The sequence below is a fragment of the Zootoca vivipara genome, chromosome 13, assembly GCF_963506605.1.
Source record: "Zootoca vivipara chromosome 13, rZooViv1.1, whole genome shotgun sequence".
Taxonomy (NCBI): domain Eukaryota; kingdom Metazoa; phylum Chordata; class Lepidosauria; order Squamata; family Lacertidae; genus Zootoca; species Zootoca vivipara.
In genome coordinates, this window is record NC_083288.1 from 578,825 (window position 1) to 599,325 (window position 20,501).

At 51.1% G+C, this 20,501-nt stretch overlaps 1 protein-coding gene across 3 annotated transcripts in view; it reads left to right on the plus strand.

The window, feature by feature from the left end:
- The window catches only part of TRPV4 (transient receptor potential cation channel subfamily V member 4), a 52,903-nt gene extending 35,414 nt beyond the window's left edge, over positions 1-17,489 (plus strand). For all 3 annotated transcript variants that reach the window (XM_035134848.2, XM_035134847.2, XM_035134849.2), the window contains 13 exons: positions 294-446; positions 1,148-1,288; positions 2,522-2,820; positions 4,077-4,256; positions 4,396-4,554; positions 6,595-6,687; positions 7,198-7,271; positions 8,325-8,490; positions 9,770-9,836; positions 13,118-13,434; positions 14,284-14,411; positions 15,744-15,865; positions 16,734-17,489. In XM_035134848.2, coding sequence (XP_034990739.1) covers positions 294-446; positions 1,148-1,288; positions 2,522-2,820; positions 4,077-4,256; positions 4,396-4,554; positions 6,595-6,687; positions 7,198-7,271; positions 8,325-8,490; positions 9,770-9,836; positions 13,118-13,434; positions 14,284-14,411; positions 15,744-15,865; positions 16,734-16,891 — 2,057 coding nt within the window. In that variant the 3' untranslated portion in view covers positions 16,892-17,489. The remainder of the gene's footprint in view (positions 1-293; positions 447-1,147; positions 1,289-2,521; positions 2,821-4,076; positions 4,257-4,395; positions 4,555-6,594; positions 6,688-7,197; positions 7,272-8,324; positions 8,491-9,769; positions 9,837-13,117; positions 13,435-14,283; positions 14,412-15,743; positions 15,866-16,733) is intronic.
- Positions 17,490-20,501: the final 3,012 nt, after the last annotated feature.

The following is a 20,501-nucleotide window of genomic DNA, read 5'->3' on the forward strand; positions in this document are numbered from 1 at the left end:
TGGGTTCAAAACCCCCACTCAGACTCAAAGGTTGCTAGGTGAACTTGGGCCAGCCACTCTCTTTCAGACTACCTCACAGGTCTGTTGTGAAGTTAAAAATAGAAGGTGGGGGGGGGGTAACAATGTACACTTCCCTGAGCTCCTTGGTGAAAAGTTGAGAGGTGAACATTGTAAAGGAGTAATTGCTGAGTATACTCCAGAGAAGTGCCTTCTTGGGGAGTGAGCAAGATACTGAGCTCCTTGTTTGTGGTGCAACATCCTGTTCTGTCCATCCCTCCCTGCTCCCACCCCAGAGCCCTCCACTGGCAAGACCTGCCTCCCAAAGGCCCTGCTGAACCTGAACAATGGCAAGAATGACACCATCCCATTCCTGCTGGACGTCGCGGAGAAGACAGGCAGCATGCGGGAGTTCATCAACTCGCCCTTCCGGGATGTCTACTACCGAGGTGGGAGGGGGACTCTGGCAGGAGCAGTTTGGGGGGGGGCAGCTGCTCCAAGGTGGGGTACTAGTGACCGTGCCTAGCGACTGTGGTGAGCTTGGTCTCAATCCCTCCTTGAAATTATTGTCCAAGGGGCCTCAATCCCATGCTTGGGTCCTGATCAAGCCAGTTATCTACAGGCTCCTATTTCCCCATCTTTTTACTTTGGTTCTGTTATCCAAGGAGAGTGGCAAAGAGATGAACGCCCAGCCCTGAGATTCCACCAGGCACTTCTTTCTGGGTTTCTCAGTCCTGAAGGTCAGAAACTTGTTCGTTTGCTTTTAAGATTTGTAATGATGGCGCCAGGCAAGCCTCCCCAGGGAGAGCATTCCGCAAGCAGGGAGCAACCACTGAAAAGACCCCGTTCTTGTCTTGCCACACAGAGCAGGGCTGGGCTGGTTTGCATGAGCTGAGCTGGTCCTTGAGGTTCTGGGGTACTGAGCCATATAATGCAGTACAAAGGCAGGGGGTCACACCTCATGCTCCACCCACTTTCCCCTCTGGCCACACCTACCGCTGGCAGGCGAGATTCCAAGTGAGCTGGCACTCGGGTCTGATTTGTGGCGGAATCGCAAGGAAACATATTAGAGGGGCCACAGGCTTGGCAGTGATGAGATGGGAGATTGGCTGGCAGGTGAATGGTGGTTTGGGTTGTGTGCCCCCTGCAGGCCAGACCGCACTGCACATTGCGATTGAGCGGCGCTGCAAGCACTACGTGGAGCTGCTGGTGGAGAAGGGGGCAGACGTCCATGCACAAGCCCGGGGGCGCTTCTTCCAACCCAAGGATGAGGGCGGCTACTTCTATTTCGGTGAGCGGGACAGGGAAGCCTCGAGATCCCCCCGTGGGGTTTGTCCTGATTCTCTGTCAGTGGCTGCTTCTGCTGCCTCATGAATGTTGTTCTTTTTGCAAAATCGTATAAAAGGATTCTTTTTCTAGCAGAGAACACAACAGAGGAGGAGAGAAAGGCATGGCAGAATGAGGAGAACAAACCACACCTACAGATGTTGTAGGTTTGGTTAACTGGAGATGGAGGTGGATTTAGGTGCATGGAGATATGGGATCTGGAGGTAGACTGGGGCACCAAGTAGGACAAGTTTTGCCATGGGCACATTTGGATTTTAAGCGAGTGCCATTGGATCCATAAACTAGGGAACTCCCTGCCATCGGAGTCTGTGATGGCCACTGACTTGGATGGCTGCGAAAGGGGATTAGACACATCCTTGGAGGAGGAGATGGCTCTTGATGGCTGCTAGACATAGTGGCTCTGCTCCGCCTCCGCAGCTGGATCCAGCCATGCTTCTCCATACCAGTGGGCAAGGGGATCTTGTCCTTGGGTCCTGCTTGGGGACGTTTCAGAAGAGACAGGATGTTGGCCTGGTCCAGCAGACTCTGCTGATGCTCTTGTGTTTAGGAGTGGGAAAATCACCCCCTGGGGTGTCAGGGAAAGACCTCCAGTGCACCCTTGTAAGCATTCAAGGAGGGGGTGCATTCAGTGAGTGAGAATTTTAAGAAACAGACCCCCCCAAAAAAAGTCAGTTGGCTCTTGCAAGAGTGGCAGAGCCTCTGTGCCTTGCAACACCCAAAGGCCAGGAGTCCCCTTTCCACCCAGGCTTTGTGGAGACGCATCCACCCAGCAGGCCTATTTGAGGAAGCAGAGTGCTCTGTGACTGATTTGGTTGTCTTTCTCTTTTTCATAGAATCATAAAATTATAGAGTTGGAAGGCTGAACCCGAGGGTCGTCTAGCTAGCCCAACCCCTGCAGTGCAGGAGTCACAGCTAAAGAATTGCTGACCAACAGTCACCCAACCTCTGTTAAAAAGCTTTTAATGAAGGAGGGCCCACCACTTTCTGAGGGAGTCTGTTTCGCTGTGGCAACAGCTCTGACCACCAGAAAGTTATTCCTACTGGCTTGTCGAAATCTCCTTCCTTGTCATTTGATTCTGTTGGCTCAGGACCCCTGCTCTGGAGCAGCAGGAAACCAGCTTGCTCCATCTTCCGCCTTCCATCTTCCCTCTTTCTTTCCTTCTGCCCTCCTGCCCAGGTGAGCTGCCCCTCTCCTTGGCGGCTTGCACCAACCAGCCGCACATTGTCCACTACCTGACCGAGAACACCCACAAGCAGGCCGACCTGCGGCGCCAGGACTCTCGTGGCAACACAGTGCTCCACGCCCTGGTGGCCATCGCAGACAACACTCGCGAGAACACCAAGTTTGTCACCAAGATGTATGACCTCCTCCTCATCAAATGCGCCAAGCTCTTCCCGGAGACCAACCTGGAGGCCCTGCTGAACAATGACGGCCTGTCGCCGCTGATGATGGCTGCCAAGGCGGGCAAGATTGGGGTGAGATGGGCATCCAAAGGGGAGGGAGCTGCTTGGAAAAAAGCCAGCCCTGTTGGCCCAAGGCCAGGCAGCATACCGGGTGCCCCAGGGCGAACAACAACACAGGGTTGTTGTGAATATAAGAAGTGGCAGCTTTGGAACTGCCTGACACTGGATACCAGGCAGGCATCTTCACAGCACTCTTTTCAGCTCCTGACAAAAATATTTTTGTTTAGACAAGTCTCACTGGATACGGGGAATGTTGACATCTGGATTGTTTTTGTTTTTTTTAGCTTATCACTGATTTTAATTACTTTTTGAATATTTAAATCTGCTGTATTTAAATGCTTTTCCTGCTAATTTTTTGGTTTCATTCTTTTTGTAAACCACTTTGAGGGTTTGCTTTGACAGTCATGGGGTATATAACTTTTATGAAATAAATAAAATAAAATAACCAGGGGGGAGCCATGCCCAAAGTCCTGAGCGACTCGGAGGGTGTAGGGAGGAGTCAGGCTCCACAAGAGAGCAGGGGGGCTGCCCAGGCAGCAGCATCTCCAGGGAAGAGGAGTTTCTGAGCCAGAGACCCTGGGGAGGCTCCGCCTTCCACCCCCAGGCGCCCTTCAAACACAATTCCCATCAGCCCTAGCCATCATGTGACTTGGGGCAGGACTTGTAGTGTGGCTGCTCTTGTTCTCTGGAAGAGCATTCCTGTCAAGGCATAACATGCTCCCCTTTCTGGAAACAGCTGAAGACATTTTTGTTCCAACTGGCTTTCCCAGCTAGTTGTCATCCAGGGCCGGCTCTAGGTAGACCCCCGGTGGCGCGGTGTGCCAGGGCGCCGGGCCGGTAGGCAGGGAAACCATGCTGCGCCCTGCAAGGGCGGGGGTGCCGGAGCGATCTCCGCCCCTCAGCGCCAGGGCGGTCGACCTGCTCGAGACTGCCCTGTTGTCATCCATAGCTTTCTCTCCCATGGATTTGTCCACTCCCCTTCCAAAGCCATCCAAGTTGGTGGCCATTGCGGTCTCCTGCAGAAGTGAGTTCCATAGCTTAACTATGCACTGCATAGGTCAAGGAGCCCTTTCTTTCACTGTCCTGAATCTTCCGTTTCAGGATGTCATGGTCCCAGAGGATGTCCTGCAATTGGGGTGCCTTTCTGAGCATGTCCAGAGTGCCTTTCCATGTTGGTGGACATTGCTGCCTCCTGCAGGAGGGAATTCCACAGTTCAGCTCTGCGCTGCGAGGGGAGGGCCTGACCCTGCTCCCCACTTGTCTTGCAGACCTTCCAGCACATCATCCGGCGGGAGATCAAGGACGAAGACGCTCGGCACCTCTCCCGCAAGTTCAAGGACTGGGCCTATGGCCCTGTCTACTCCTCCCTCTACGACCTCTCCTCTCTGGACACCTGTGGGGAGGAGGTATCGGTGCTGGAGATCCTGGTGTACAATAGCAAGATGGAGGTGAGGCTCTGGGACGGGGGGGGGGGAGGCAGAGAAGGAAGCTGCAGATCAAGGCCGCTTGGGTTGACGGTGCTGGACCTTTGATGTGGCCAAGCGGGGGCTGCCGCCATCTTTGTTCACTGGGCCCCTCTCCCCGCAGAACCGCCATGAGATGTTGGCCGTGGAGCCCATCAACGAGCTGCTTCGGGACAAGTGGCGGAAGTTTGGGGCCGTTTCATTCTACATCAGTGTGGTCTCCTACCTCTGTGCCATGATCATATTCACCATGGTGGCCTACTACCGCCCCCTGGAGGGCACTGTGAGTACCGCACCGACTCCGCCATGGAGCTCACAACGGCTGCCAAGCGGAGCAGAGTGGCTGCAATTTAAATTGGGGCTCTGAGGTTTGGGGTGCAGCCTCCCATTTTCAGTTCCCATGATGCCCCAGCAAAATGTTGCTGTGCTGTGCTGGGGCTGGTAAGAGATTGGTAAACATGCAGTGATTTGCTTTAATCCTCTCAGGCATTTGAACATGGTAAATAATGAGGAACCCGTGACTTATCAGCTTGCTTTATTTATACCCAGAACTTCAGTCTGGCAATTCCGCAAGAAAAGTAGTGGTGGGGAGTGAAAAAGCTGTTCAGCCGTGCATTTCAGGAGGATGGACTAGAGGACCTTTGGGTTTCCTTCCAAGTCTACAATTCCATCATGCTATGAGTTCCCGTGATGGGGTGAGCTCCCATTGCTTGGTCCCAGCTCCTGCCAACCTAGCAGTTCCCAAGCGGGAAGGTAAACGGCGTTTCCGTGTGCTGCTCTGGTTCTCCAGAAGTGGCTTTGTCATGCTGGCCACATGACCCGGAAGCTCCCTCGGCCAATAAAGCAAGATGAGTGCCACAACTCCAGAGTCGGTCACGACTGGACCTAATGGTCAGGGGTCCCTTTACCTTTTTATGAGTCTATAACAGGGGTCCCCAAACTTACCCCACTTTGGGCTGGTCGTGCAGTGGGCCAGAGGGTGGGGAAATGCGCTCCCATGCGCACACACACTCACTTTTTCTGGCGTGGGGTGGCACCATAAATGGCTTTGCGCATGCGCAGACATCATTTCCGGTGCACTTCCGGGTCGGCACGGCACTGGAAATAGCTTCTGCACATGCGCACAAGCTATTTCTGGCGCCGTGCTGACCCGGAGATGGGCAACTGCACCGCAGCACGCCTGTAAGAGCAGGCGGTGGGGATCGGCAGGGGCCGCACAATTGACTCGTGCAGGCCGCATCCTGCCCCCGGGCCTTAGTTTGGGGACCCCTGGTCTATAATCTCGAAATGCTTCTTTAACTTGGAGCGGGGGAAGTATTGGAGTTGAGTGAAATGGGGGAAGCCAGTCAGGCTTAAGGTAAGCAAGCAATGGGCTCCTAATTGGCCTTGCTAATTAAACACCCTAGTTTATTGCAGCAGCTCCAGCACAGAGAGACGTGGGCTCAAAGGGACTCTTTGCCAAGAAGCTCACAGACGGGGAGGGTGTGTATGTGTAAGTTTGTAAGTTCCCTGGGGAGGGGCAAGCTCAGCATAGATAAATAAATCACCCATGAATAAACTCTGACTTATAAAACAAGTCTGTATCTGTATCTGAAAGAAGTGTGCATGCACACAAAAGCTCATACCAATGACAAACTTAGTTGGTCTCTAAGGTGCTACTGGAAGGAATTGTTTATTTTGTTTTGACTATGGCAGACCAACACAACTACCTACCTGTAACTAGAACAAGTCTGTATTAGACATTGTATCTATTGATAGGGAAAGAAGGGCATCTCTGGGTTCAAAGACAATCTACCTCCATTGATTAGATGCGGGATTGAGAGTGAGGCAGGGGGAGCTGTTTCCATCACATGAGCTTCATGATAGCCATCTTCCGATATCTCTAGGGTTGCCCCAGGGAAGAGGGAGGGAGATCACTTTCTCCTGCTCTGGGGGGGGGGGGGCTCAAACCAATAGCTCCAAGTTACAAGAAAGGAGATTGAGACTAAACATCAGGAAGAACTTTCTGACAGTAAGAGCTGTTCAGCTGCGGAACAGACTTCCTTGGGAGGTGGTGGACTCTCCTTCCTTGGAGGTTTCTAAGCAGAGGTTGGGTGGCCAGAGATTCTTTAGCTGAGATTCCTGTGTTGCAGGGGGTTGGACTAGATGACCCCTGTGAGTCCCTTCCATCACCTTGTGACCTTCCCAGAGGTGCTCTTTACCCAGCTGCTGTTGGGAAGGCAACATGCTGAATCTGGCCACCCCGTTGGAGCGTGGCCATTGCTGCGTGCTTAGCAGGTGTCTTTCGGCACAGCCTCTCAACACCGTCTCTTCCCCTCTGCAGCCCCCATACCCGTACACCACCACCACTGACTATCTGCGTCTTGCCGGGGAGATTGTCACACTCTTCACGGGTGTCCTCTTCTTCTTCACCAACGTAAGTGTGAGCCGTGCATTACTTGGCAAAGGGGTCTCCTCCTCCTCCCCCCCGTTGCCCCCTTCTTCCTCGCCAGTTTAGCAGATGTGTTTTCCTTTTCCCCTTTTGTGGGCTCATCCTGCCATTCTGTGTCTCTAGATCCTCATTGCCTGATTACAGAGCTTGCAGGCCACATTCTCATCATACTTTTAAAGTGCTTTGATACTGCTTTTAACAGTCATGGCTTCTCCCAGAGAATTCTGGGAACTGTGGTTGCTGAGTGGTAAGCAAGTCCCTATTCCCCCTCAAAGGCCTACGATTCCCAGAGATCCCAGGGAAGAAGGATTGACAGTTAAGCCTCTGTGGAAATGGTAGCAGCTCTGGGAGGGGGGAGTAGGGGTCCCTGGGTCCCTCCTCAGCCATGACTGTTTGCAGGGCTGCCAGAGTGCTTTAGCTTCATGGTGTGCATAGGATTTGAGTAGCTTCTGCATCCTCTCCATTGTGGACATTCTGTCTTCTCTTCCTCCCCAGATAAAAGACCTCTTCATGAAGAAGTGCCCCGGGGTGAATTCCTTCTTCATTGATGGCTCCTTTCAGTTGCTCTAGTAAGTGGGGGGGGGAGAAACCAGAGTGCAACATGATCACATTTGCGCCCTATGTGTGGCCCCCCCACAGGTCAGCCAGGGGCAAATGTGGCCCTCAGGCCAAAAGGCTAGCCACCCCTGCATTTAAGAATGTAGGGGCCCCTTTGCCACACATTCCAGGGCATCTGCTGGGGTGCTTCTTGGCTCCCCCCTCAATTCATTTGGGGGAGGGAGCCAGAAAGGACACCCAATGCACATTTAAAGCACATGACTTCTCCCAAAGAATCCTGGGAATGGTTGTTTGCTAAGGGGACTGGCAGATTGTAGCTCTGCGAGGAGTTAAACTACTGTTCCTACAATTCTTGGGGTAACATGGGCTTTAAATGCATATTAGATGTGCTTTACAACTATGGTGTAAATCGGCCCATAGATTTTGGAAGCCCTCCTAGGTGAGGTTATAATAATAATAATAATTTATTATTTATACCCCGCCCATCTGGCTGGGTTTCCCCAGCCACTCTGGGCGGCTTCCAACCAAATATTAAAACAGTACAGCATTAAACATTAAAAACGTTCCTAAACAGGGCCACCTTCAGTTGTCTTCTAAAAGTAAAATAGTTACTTATTGCCTTGACATCTGCTGGGAGGGCGTTCCACAGGACGGGTGCCACTACTGAGAAGACCCTCTGTCTGGTTCCCTGTAACCTCACTTCTCGCAATGAGGGAACCGCCAGAAGGCCCTCGGTGCTGGATCTCAGTGTCTGGGCAGAATGATGGGGGTGGAGACGCTCCTTCAGGTATACAGGACCGAGGCCGTTTAGGGCTTTAAAGGTCAGTACCAACACTTTGAATTGTGCTCAGAAACGAACTGGGAGCCAGTGTAGATCTCTCAGGACTGGTGTTATGCCGCATTCTGGATTAATTGCAGTTTCCGGGTCACCTTCAAAGGTAGCCCCTTCAAAGGTAGGTTATCTGGTGGCTGCAGTGTTGAAGTGCACCCCCCACTCCACCCCCTGACCCGCTGGACCCCACCCCACCTGCCCCTGACTGGGCTTTGGTGCTTCTTGCCCCCAGCTTCATCTACTCGGTCCTGGTGTTAGTGGCAGCTGCCCTGTACCTGACGGGCATCGAAGCCTACCTGGCTGTCATGGTCTTTGCCCTGGTCTTGGGCTGGATGAATGCCCTCTACTTCACCCGCGGCCTCAAGCTGACTGGGACCTACAGCATCATGATCCAGAAGGTGGGCAAAGCAGAGCGCAGTGTTCGGGGCCTGTGAGGACCTAGGGCTGGAGGAGGTCTGGGCTGGCTCATTTGAAGGTGGGCAAAAAGCTGAAGGGACTACGGGAGGCTGGAGGGTTTTGACCAGCAAGGCTGCATTCCTGTGTGCTTGTCCTTGCAAAACCAATTTCTCATGGTTTCTTAGGAACCAGGTTGTGCTGACTTTGTCCTCCGTCTAAAAGCTTCAGCAGAGCACCCTGTCAATCCACTCAGAAGAGTGTGTGGCTGGTGGGGTCTTTCTCCGGGGCAACCGCCTTGCCTTAATAAACAAAGTCTCAAACAGAACTTCATTCTAAGGGCACTGTGAAGCCTTGGTTTTTCCCTCCTCACTCTGGGCAGTGCTAAACTCTGCTGCACAGGGGCTGACATGATCCTCAGAGCCTGAAGCTCCCCCAGCTGGAGAACAACAGTGGAGCCCCCCACCCCCACCCTGTGCTTGCCTGGCAGGAGGGACCAAAGAAACCTCTGCACATGCCCTGTGTTCAAATATACAGCTGCTGATTCCTGGAGGTTAAGGACTTGAGGGTCACTCCCTGGTTTGGCTGATGGTGTCAAGAAGCTGTTTTGGTCCCCAAGTTGTGGAACACTTGTGGAATGTGGGGTGTTGCCACCCCCCCTCCAATCATGCAAGGTTCGCTCTGGTTCCTTGCTGCACACATTCCTTCAGATCAGAAGTGGGAACCCTTTTTAGCCCAGGGGCCACATTTCCTTCTGGACAGCCTCCCAAGGGCTGCATGGCAGTGATGGGTGGGGCTGGAGGCGGAAGTGGGTAGAGCAACACAAATGCAATTTTTATCCTCCGTTTCTACACATGCTCCCATGCCCCTCTCCCTAGAGGCAAGCAAGAGGCTTGACCAGAGGTCAGAGACACATTCCAGGCAGGCATTTGGGGCCAGTGAAAGGTGTGCCCTGGGGAGGGTTTTGAGGGTCAGACAGAGAAGCACAGAGGGCCAGATTTTGGCTCCCAGGGCCTGCCAGCATCTCTGGCCATAGCCAAGAGGCAGTTTCCAGGTGTGCTTTACTGCCTCTGCAACAGGTGAGCACATCCCAGCCTGGCAGGAACACGGAAGGAGGGTGTGAATCAGGGCCGAAGGGAGCAGCACTGAGGGATACCCTTGTCCCTGAATTTCCTCACTCTGGCTTCAGACTGTTAGACGACTAATGTGGGTCTCACCCCAGAAGCAGCTGCCTTGAGCCTTTGCCTGGTGTGTTGAGTGGCTGCCTTCCCTCTCTGGTTGCAGATCCTGTTCAAGGACCTTTTCCGCTTCCTGCTCGTCTATGTGCTTTTCATGATTGGCTACGCGTCTGGTAAGTTGGCTGCCCTTTCCGGAGTGCTGGTTTCTGGGCTCCTTGGTTGAAAATCTGTGTCCTGCTGCTCAGCTGAGCAAGCTCCTCACATACCTGCAAAGCTTGAAACGGGCATTGCCAAGACTCTTCTTGGGCAGCAACATTCCTTGACACAAACACTGTTGGATTTTGAGGTTTTTAAAATCAGCCTCCAAGGTGTAACAGATGCTGACTCTGATAAGCTGCTGTATGGCACTTCCAAATGTTTATTAGTGAGACTTAGACATCAAGCAATCAAGTAGCACATAAATTAAAACAAATCAATTGCAATTTGGAAACCACAAAACTCAAAACAGCAAATCTAACAAGTCTGGTGAGCAGCAAAACAGAAAGAACATTTCAATCATCCAACCACATTCCTGAACAGCCATGTTTTGACTGCTTTTCCTGAATGAATTTACTCACCCAGGCAGATGCTGGTTGGTTTTAAAAATATTTATTTATTGAATAGTTATGAAATACAAATTAAAAATGAAATGAAATGAGACAGATGCAAAGGGTGAGTTATTGATGTTAGAAGTTTGAGACAGCTCAATAACTAGACAACCTTATAACTTCCTTCATCTATATTTTCTTTATGGAGTTTTGAGATGGAGAGATACTGTTCATTGTCACGTCCAGTGGGTCCCAAAGAAGGGTCTCCTGCCCACTGGGGGGCCATGGGATTTCCTAGGGGTGCTAAGATGTTAGGTGTGGAGTATTCCTCTCCTCCCCCGGCAGCCTCAGAGGCAAGAAGAACACACAGTATTTTATGTTTTTTTATTCAGTCATCTAGTTGCAAGGCCAAGGATCCATGTCTCCACGCAGAGGAGACGTTGGCTACTCTGAGTCCCTCCTCTTGCATCTCCCACAACATCCTGGAAACCTACAGGAGTCACATCCCCTCCGCATTCTCTGTTCTTGAATGCAGAGGGACCAGCAAGCACTTGGACCAGGAGGGTCTCCCAGGCTCCAGGGAGGTCTCTGCTGTCTGCTCCCTAACTCTCCCCCCCCCCACTATCTTGTAACTAGGGATTTTCTCATTCAGCTGTATATCAACCCTGTCTTCCTCTCCTCCTGAAACTGCTGGAGACAGGGAAGGCGAAACTTCCCACTCCTCCTCCTCTTCTGAGAGGAGCCAATCAGACCGAGGGCTCAATTCCCATTCCTCCTGTTCAGTCCAGTCCCTGACATAAGAGGCAAACAGGCAGCTGGAAGCATAAGCGGCTATCACTGCATCAAGTCCATCCATTTATTGATGTAATTAAACAAAATAGTTTTAAATGGATTTTGAATAAAGGTGCAACTAATTGTGGTGGTTTGGGGTTTTATTTTGTTAATATCTTCCTTGGTGAGCCATGCAACCCGCTGTACTGAATAATGCTTTCTATAGGGACTAGGGGCGGGTTTATGGAATCAAGAGGAGAGCCACTGGGATAGAGTATATCAGGGGTGGGGGGGCAGACTTATCCTTTACAATTGTATAGTAAACAAACACTTTCCATATTTTCCCAAATGAGTCCCTTTTCTTCTGCACTCTGGTCACCCTCAGGATTGTGTTACATTGCCACACTTTGGTTGATATTTAAAACCATTTTGGAGGAGCATTTTTTAAATGGTTCTGTTCAATAGAAGTGGGATGGCTCTTTCCTGCCCACCTAAAGCTGAGATTTGAATTTTGCATGCTCAATAGAGTGAATTTTCACACTCAAATTGGTTGGAATTTTTCTGACGCTCAGTCGGCAGGCAGATTTAATTCCTATAGATAAACATTTGGAGTTTGATGACATTAAGCAGCAAAATGACAGACTTAGTATTTTTAAACCTTGTTTCTCCCCCCTCCCAAAAAAACCCTTCTAAATCCAACAATATTTAAAACTGCTGTAAAAAAATATTCAAAGCAAGGACAACATCACTTTGGGTGCCTTCAGACATTGTGAATATTGTGTGAATTTTCCTGAGGTTAGAACTCCTGCCCTGTTTTCTGATTAGCCTTCTGCACGGCATGCCTGTTGCCGTGAACTATGGCTTTGTGACCATTATAGCAGCAAGGTGTGCTAAATTTTATTCACACTGGGGTGGTGGTGTGGGGTGGTGTGATGGAGCAGGTCTAGCTTCCCACAAGTAACGACTCACGACTCCATGTCTGCATATTTACAGCGTTTTATTATACAACTATGTACAACACAGCGCTAAAGTTCTCATGTCCATTAAGTGACTTTCAGATCCGGGAAGTGGCGTCCGGCGGGAAGGCCTCCAGCACATCAGTCTGGGAACTGCTAGTCTCCTCCTTTCTTCCTTACGTTTTAGCCCTCTGCGCTGTTGGGGTGACGGAGCCACCACCTCCCCCCCCCCCCGGGCTGCTCAGATGTTGCCCGGGATCTCTAGCATCAGAGTCCCCTTCCTTCCCAGGGCTCTGTCCCTGCCTGTCGCTCATGGATGACATTTCCTGACTGGGCTCTCTGCTGACCTCTGGTGGTCCCCTGACATTCGGCACCATTGGGCAGTGTTGCTACTCTGCCAGCCTTTCTGAACATGCCTGCTTGTGCTCCCCAATAATTCCTCCATGAAAACTGAAGGAAGGAACTGTAAGCTGGTAGACCTCCCCCCCCCCCCGATTTTGTCACTGTACTGTGGTTTTTCATGTTAAAGTCCTGCAAGCAGTTTTTTTTTTTGCTGGAATCAAATAACACATTAGTTTTCTGGAAGTGGCTTTTACATCATGTGAAAGCCCAAATATGAGGCAGAAATTCAGCAGTTAGGACAACTTCAGGAAAATGGGAGGAGGTGTGGCGCAGTGGTTAGAGTGTTGGGATTGGACTTGGGAGACCAGGGTTCGAATCCCCACTTGGTCATGAAGCTCACTGGGTGACTCATCCTCACCTACCTCACAGGATTGTGGTGGGAGTTAAAAGAGGAGAAGGAGCTCCATGTACCTTGAGCTCCTTGGAGAAAAAAGGTGGAATATAAATTCAGGGATGAAATGACAATAAGAATAACATGGACTAAACTGTCCTATGAATCCAGCTTTTGAAGTGTGACTGGATTCGGGACTGTTTAGCCTTGACACCACGTTCTCATCCAGAGGAAGGCGACGTGGTGCCCTCCAGATCATTTAGACTCCAGCTCCCATCAGCCCCAGTCAGCCAAATGGCCAATGCTCAGTGTGCAGCACCTAGAGAGCCCCTCCTGGCCTAGCAACTCTCCCAGGGAGACTGCCTTGGCTAGTGCAACTGCTCAGCGGCTCCTTGGCTTTTCTGCAGCGCTGGTCTCCCTGCTGAACCCCTGCCCCAGCAGCGAGGCCTGCAACGAGGAGCACTCCAACTGCACAGCCCCTGCCTACCCTTCCTGCCGGGACAGCAAGACCTTCAGCAATTTCCTCCTGGACCTCTTCAAGCTGACCATCGGAATGGGGGACCTGGAGATGATCGAGAATGCCAAGTACCCTGGGGTCTTTGTCATCCTCCTTGTCACCTACATCATCCTCACCTTCGTCCTTTTGTTGAACATGCTGATCGCCCTCATGGGGGAGACTGTGGGGCAGGTGTCCAAGGAGAGCAAGCAGATCTGGAAGTTGCAGGTAGGGGAGTCGCAGCGGTGGAGTCAACCGGTGGGCTTGCAAAGGGCCCAGAACACACCTTGATGCTCTGGAACCGCCCCTGTGCTCGTGAATGCAATGCAATTTAACTGTCTTCAGTTCTGAATTCTAAGCTGCTGTAACCCACCCGGGAACCTGCTAGTGAAGGGCAGGTAACAAATTTAATAAATGATAATAATGATAGTAATAGGTTTTATTGAAGTTTCATAGCACAGAGATGGGATCTCTTGCATCTCTTCTGTTGCTTCTAGACTTGAACTCCCACACAAGAGCTGCCGGTTCCCCATTCAGATCTAAATTAAAGCCTGGACAAAACCCAGTTCTAAGGGTGTGGCTTAGTAAAATGCAGTGCACTGGCAAAACAATACAAGAAATCACAGGTTTGCAATGTGGAATTCCTTTATCATTTCTTGGAAAAAATTAGTATGATTTGAGAAATTTGGAGCTTTATAGTATAGGCAAAAGTTGTAGAAAACATTTTGGTGGGGGTTTGTTGCTGATATTTATTTTTTGCTGTTTTCATGAATGGCATGAAATTGAGTTCGGATGATTATAAGGTTGATTCCAACAAATGGACTTTCTCATGCCCTGGCATGTGATTTGACTCCATGCAATTGTGCAATAGATCGCTTCCGAAAACATAGTTTTGACTTGCTATAATTCAAACACTCATTTTTTTAAAAAAAAGTTCTTTGCATCAAGTGGGTTGCCTGAATTTGCCCTTGGATTTGCCTGAGGGTGTCATCCTGAGCCTGACATCTGGATCCGTAGAACTACTGAAACCCTGTCAGGAATAGACTCTTATACTTCTCCTGACTCCTCTGCTTGCAGTGGGCTACCACCATTCTGGATATTGAGAGGTTCTTCCCCGTGTTTGTCAGGAAAGCCTTCCGCTCCGGAGAGATGGTCACCGTTGGGAAGTCCTTGGATGGGACGCCGGACCGGAGGTGGTGTTTCAGGTAAGGGCCTGGAGTTCCCACGGGAGAGGGAGACGTTGACTAAATGCTTTCCATTTCTGGATTAGACCCTTGAGCCAGAGTTGTCTATTGGAAATTCTGCGCCAGTCTGGGTGACAACCTAAATTTTGCCCCAAGGAAAACCTGCCCCCCCCACACACACACCTGGGGTGTCAGCAGGCATTGCCCATGCCCTTCCAACCATCTCTTCACATCCATGAGGACTAGGCACTTGAGATACTCAGGGAACTGCATCCTGGATTAGGGTTACATTTTCTGCACTCCTGCAGGCACACAGCTGCACCCAGTGCTATTTTTCTAGAAAAAGAGGTGCCAGAACTTGCCATGAACGTCTCCCTTGTTCTCTTAGAATGGCAATGGTGCCCACCAGAGAGGTGCCAGAACTGAGTTGTGGTGAGTTCTGGCTGAAAAAAGCCTTGGGTGCACCCATTCTGACATGCACACACAGCCTTCCTCTTTGCCTCTGCAAATGGTGCTAGGTTCTTGACGCTTTGCAGAAAGCCTTACATCAGCAGAGAGAGATCTTTCCAACATTTAGAAGGTGCTTTCCAAACAGGAATCTTTTTCTTTCTTTTTTCCTTTTTGTATTCTGCCCTATAATTTTAAGACCAGGGCAGGCAATGCCTGTTTTAAATCAGACAGCACTCCCAAACCAGCTGGTTTTTTTTTGTCAGTACCCTTCATGGTGCGGAGAGAGCAATGTAGGGATATAGGAGAGCCAGAAGTTGGGGGGGGGTATTTGGGATGGCATTTGAGTGGTGGGGTGAGGATTTAGACCCTGAACCAGGTCAGAAGCTTTGAGGGAAGATGGTCCCAGGCCCTTTCTTGGCACAGGAGTGCACGGCATTGCCTTCTGCAGAGTCAGATCTAACTCAGTAGTGTCTACACTGACTGGCTTCAGAGAGGGAGCTTTTCCCAGCCCTCCCTGGAGATGCTGATGGAGATTGAACTCGGAGCTCCTGCCTTCAAGGAAGAAGGAACATGCCTTGCCTACCTGCCCTTATCACATTGATGCCCCACCTTGTTCTCCAAGATGCTCAAGGTGGCAGGTGTGGCTCTCTTCCTCCCCATTTGATCCTCACAGCAACCCTGTGAGGTAGGTGAGGCCAAGAGACTGTGACAGTCCCAAGGTCACACTGTGAGTTTCACAGTTGAGCAGGGAGTCCTAGTCCAGCACTGTAACCACTCTATAGCACTGCCCAGGTCTGCTAAACCAGTTACATTTCGGACCGCCCAGAATGACCTCAGCTGACGGCTCTCTCTCTCCCCCCTCCCCCTGCCAATACCTCAAATGCCACAATGCTTCCTTCCTAGAGTGGACGAGGTGAACTGGTCTCACTGGAACCAGAACTTGGGCATCATCAATGAGGACCCTGGCAAGAACGACACTTACCAGTACTATGGCTTTTCCCACACAGTGGGCCGCCTCCGCAGAGGTAAGTGCTGTTGATTGCTGGAGGGGTGGGATGGGGGGCTGGAATGGGTCAAGGGGTTGGGGGGCATCCTGGAAGCAGGCACTTGTCAGTTTGCTCACAGGAGAGTGGGGTGCTTCTAGAGTCTACATCAGGGGTCCCCAAACTAAGGCCCAGGGGCTGGATGCGGCCCAATCGCCTTCTAAATCTGGCCCACGGATGGTTCGGGAATCAGCGTGTTTTTACATGAGTAGAATGTGTCCTTTTATTTAAAAAGCATCTCTGGCAGCTGGGTCCATTGCTTTGCCATCCTGGAGCCCTGCAGCAGATCTGGGCAGGTGGGAGTTGTAGTTCTAAACACCTGGAAGGCACCAGGTTGGTAGAAACAGCAAAAGTGTTGCTGGGGGAATGAAGTCCAGAGGTGCAGCTGTCCTGCCCCAAATCAGAGGCACTTGGTGCTGGAGGGAGTGCAGAGGCTGGGCAGGCTTCTCTCCGACGTCAGTGCCCAAGTGGAACTGTGGAGGCCAAGCCTGGAGAAGAGGAGACTGAAAGAAGGATAGGAGATCTGCCTTCAATCATCTGAAGAGCCGTCACCTAGAAGATGGAGCCCACTTGTCTTCTCCTGCTCCGGAGGGTGGGATCCAAACCAATGCACTCAAATGGCAAGGTGGGAGATCCCAACTAAACATTAGAGAGAACTTTCTGACAGTGAGAACTGTTGGACAGTGGAACAGACAACCTGGAAGGGAGAGGACTCTCCTTCCCTGGAGGTTTTTAAGCAGAGATTGGATGGCCACCTGTCAGGTATGATCCAGCTGCGATTCCTGCATTGCAGGGGGCTGGACTAACCCTACAGTGTTATGATTCCATGATTCTTTTTCTCTCCCTGTAGATCGGTGGTCCACCGTGGTGCCACGGGTGGTGGAGCTGAACAAGAACTCGCAGCCGGATGAGGTGGTGGTTCCCCTGGACAGCATGCGCTCCCCTGCAGCAAATGAGCACAAGCCCAGCTACCCCCAAAGTTGGAGGAAGGAGGACTCCCACATCTAATGGATGCGCGAGGAGCAGGAGCAGAGGGAGCTGGACTCTGGACTAGGATCAAGAAGCTGCAAGTGCTTGGCCGGCACAGCACCAGCTTGGACCCTGTGCGGAGGGAGCTTCCTCTTGCTCCTGCACCTTCCCGTGAGGGTCCTGCTTCTAGTCTGCAGAATGTGGCCCACCTGCCTCCTCCAGAGCAGCGTGCAGGGGGGGTGAGCCTTCCCCAGGTTATCAACGCAGAGGCACATCTTTATGGGTTTGCTTTTGAACACAAAAAACAGGGTTGTCACAATACCAAATTATGCGCCGGTGGGTGGAAGCTGCAGAGGCTGGTGACTGGGAACATCGTCCTGTGCGGTCAGGCTTCGAGCTCCATGACGCTGACGTTACAGGAGGCAGGGTGGCAACGGGGACTCTTGCGGGGGCTGTTTGAAGTGGCCAGTGACTCCTGGAGTGGCTCTTTGCATCCAAGCAGGCTCTCAATTCAGGGTTAACTTCTGTGATGATGAGCTGGGGCAAATGGCCCAAGGGCTGCTGCATTTCTTACTCCACATAGTTTTATTTTGCACAAGGTTTTATCTGATTATTTATTTAGTAATAAAAGCAAAGTATGTCAGCTGCCCCTCTTTGTCTTGGAGTGGAGAGAGTGGTGGAGAGAGTGGGGTGCAAGGGTGCAACAGGCAGGGAGTCTGCCGGGTCACTGTGAACAAGTCACACTGCTGCATCTCATCCCATGTTGGGCACCCTCAGCCCCTTCAACAGGCATGTGGGTGCCCAAGGAGGCCTCTTTCTCCCTCTCAGCTGCTCAGTTTGCACAGAAAACCCAAAGTTTTTTGTGCCATTTTTTATCCAGCAACACTGTTCTTCCAAATAGATCTGTTTAGTCTGTCACCCCACCCCCATCCCAACGGCTGCCGACTTGCGTGACCCGCACAATTATGTGGACAATCATTGTGCTTAGAAACAGTTGTGTGTGCCAGGGGTGGGGAGCCTGTGGCCCCCCAGATGTTGTTGGACTCCCAACTCCAGTGGTCAGGGATGGTGAACATTGCAGTCCATCAACATCAGGAGGCCTGCAGGCTTCCTCATCCCCCTTCTGGACTGCACCACTTCGGGCCACTGCCTGGCAAAAAGCTTCTGCTAAAGCAATGCAGTTCTGAGGTGGGTCATTCTAGCAAGACCTGCACCCCCAGGGTCCTGCTGATGGGGTAGAGGGGCTCTCAGCTGCATGCTGCCATTCCCAGAATTAGAATACTAGAATCAGATAATTGTGGAATTGGAAGGGTCCCCAGGGGTCATCTAGTCCAACTCCCTGCAATACAAGACATCACAGCTAATGAATCCCTGACAGATGGCCATCAAACATCTGCTTAAAAACCTCCAAGGAAGGAGAGTCCTCCACCTTCTTACCCTCAGAAAGTTTTCCTTAATGCTTAGTCAGAATCTCCTTTCTTGTAAGTGGATTCCATTGGTTTGGGTCCTCCCCTCCAGAGCAGGGGGAAACAAGCTTGCTCCCCCTTCCATGTGGGAGCCATGCAGGTGCTTGAAGATGGCCCCCTTCTCCAGGCTGAACATACCCAACTCCCTCAATGGTTGGCAAAATTGTAGTTTTAGTTTTGTCACAGGATTTGCAGGTGGAGGGAGCCTCTCCTAGCTTTAGCTAAAGGACAACAAATGGGCAGGAAAAAATAACTCCACATCCAAGCAAGGACAGTGTGGCATCCGTGGGGTACAGTACAGTGAAGTCTTTAAAGCACATCTAGGGTAGAAGAAGACAGTACCCTTAGCAGCTCACAACAAAGCCTCTGCATTGCTATGGAGCAGGTGGGGTTTGCTGCCTATAAGAATGGTTAATAAATGTTGCTTAATAATATATTAACCACTGAAAAAAATACTTGAGTAATGGCTCACAGCCTTGGGCAGAAGCACACAGTGCCAGCCTGCAACTGCACCTTTGAGCCACAAGGGGGCAGTGCAGCCCCGGGTACAGTCTCTGCTGGGATCCGTTTAAAGAGAGAGCAGTTCCACTGGTGCTTCCTCAGGTTGTGGCAGGCAGGCATCCAACAGGTATGGTGTCCCCATGACTGCTTGGAGCTAACACCTGTTAAAGCAGGGCTAGGGAGCCAAGCAGTGGGCTTTGGGCTGCCTCTCCCATTGCCCCCTCCACACTTCAGCGCCAAGAACATTTGGAGGGACCACGGGTTCCCCACCCCTGCCAGGGAACTTTCCCAACCAGCAAGCAGCTTTCTTTGAGAGTTGCTGTAGGGCAGCCCTGGGTGCATTTCCACCACCTTCTGCAGAAAGGAATCCCCACCACGGTGCTTTGCCTGTCAGCTCCCCCATAAGCCCCCACTCCCCCCCCCCCACCGCTGGGTTTGTGTCCTGGTGGTTTGGCAATGGGAGAGGAAGAGGAGTGAGACGGGCGGGGAGATCCAAGGTCTGCGGAGGGAGCATCTTCTGCCAGCGAAAGTCAATTACTGCTGGGGGTCACCATGGCGCTTTGTCACGTTGAGGCATGACAGGCGCCTGGGCGATGATGGAGCGCAGCATAAATCGCCCACGTCAGGGGAGTCTGCCGGCAATGGACTAAGCAAGTGATGTGAAATTGCAGAGTAAATATTCCAAGGAAGGCTCCCTCCCTCCCTCCCTCTTCTCAGTAAGCACTTGACTAGCCCAAAGCGCAGTAGAGGAAAACTCCAAGTTGCATCTTTACAGCTCCAACGTTAATCTCATTTTTGACACTGATGAGGATTTTCTCAGCTGCTCTCTTAAAGGAGACCTGGGAAGAGACTGACAGCCTGTTTCTAACAAGGCTCGGGGTTGGTTTTTGAAGGGAGCGCTGGCTGTTGGAAGAGTTCTAAAACAGAGCTCTATCTGGGGCTTAACAGCCTGGCCTGCTGAACAAAGCAGTGAGACGCAAAAGGTTGCACATTATTCCACCAGCCAAACTGCTGCAATAAAAATAAATACATAGGTGATGCATTAGTACAGTATTGGACACATTTGACTCTGGTCAGAGCAACATGCTCCACCCCAGCAGCTGTGTTGTGACGTGGGGTTTGTGATTTCAGCTCTCTTGACATAATATGCTGGAGACGGTTTTCTAGGAACACTTCTTTATTAAAGCAAACAAGACTGAGCTCTGAGGAGAGGAAAGCTACATTTATAGGGACGGGGGACTAGCTAGAAGGGACACATTTTGGAGGGAACAACATCAGCCAATCACAGTGCTGCCTTTTGGAGGAAACCAATAAGACAGAGGATCCAAATACAGCAGCTTAAATGAACCAATAGTAGCTGTACCTTCTGGAACCAAAAGGCAGTTACTTTACCCTAATGCAGATACAGACAATAGTAATACAGATATAAAATCCTTTGACTCAATACACAACAAGCTGAGCAGCCACTTTTACCCCCCTGCACTCAGAAACCTGAAAATGTAAAATAAAACTGCTTCAGGGGGCACCTGAGATTAGAATCCTAGAATTGGAAGGGACCTCAGGGGCCATCCAGCCCATTCTGCTGCAGCACAGGAACAGATTGCAGGGGATTCATTAACAAGCCTGATCGCCTCTCCTGGAATTTGATGGCCTCTGTAGCTACTGCTTCTGCTGCCCAAACA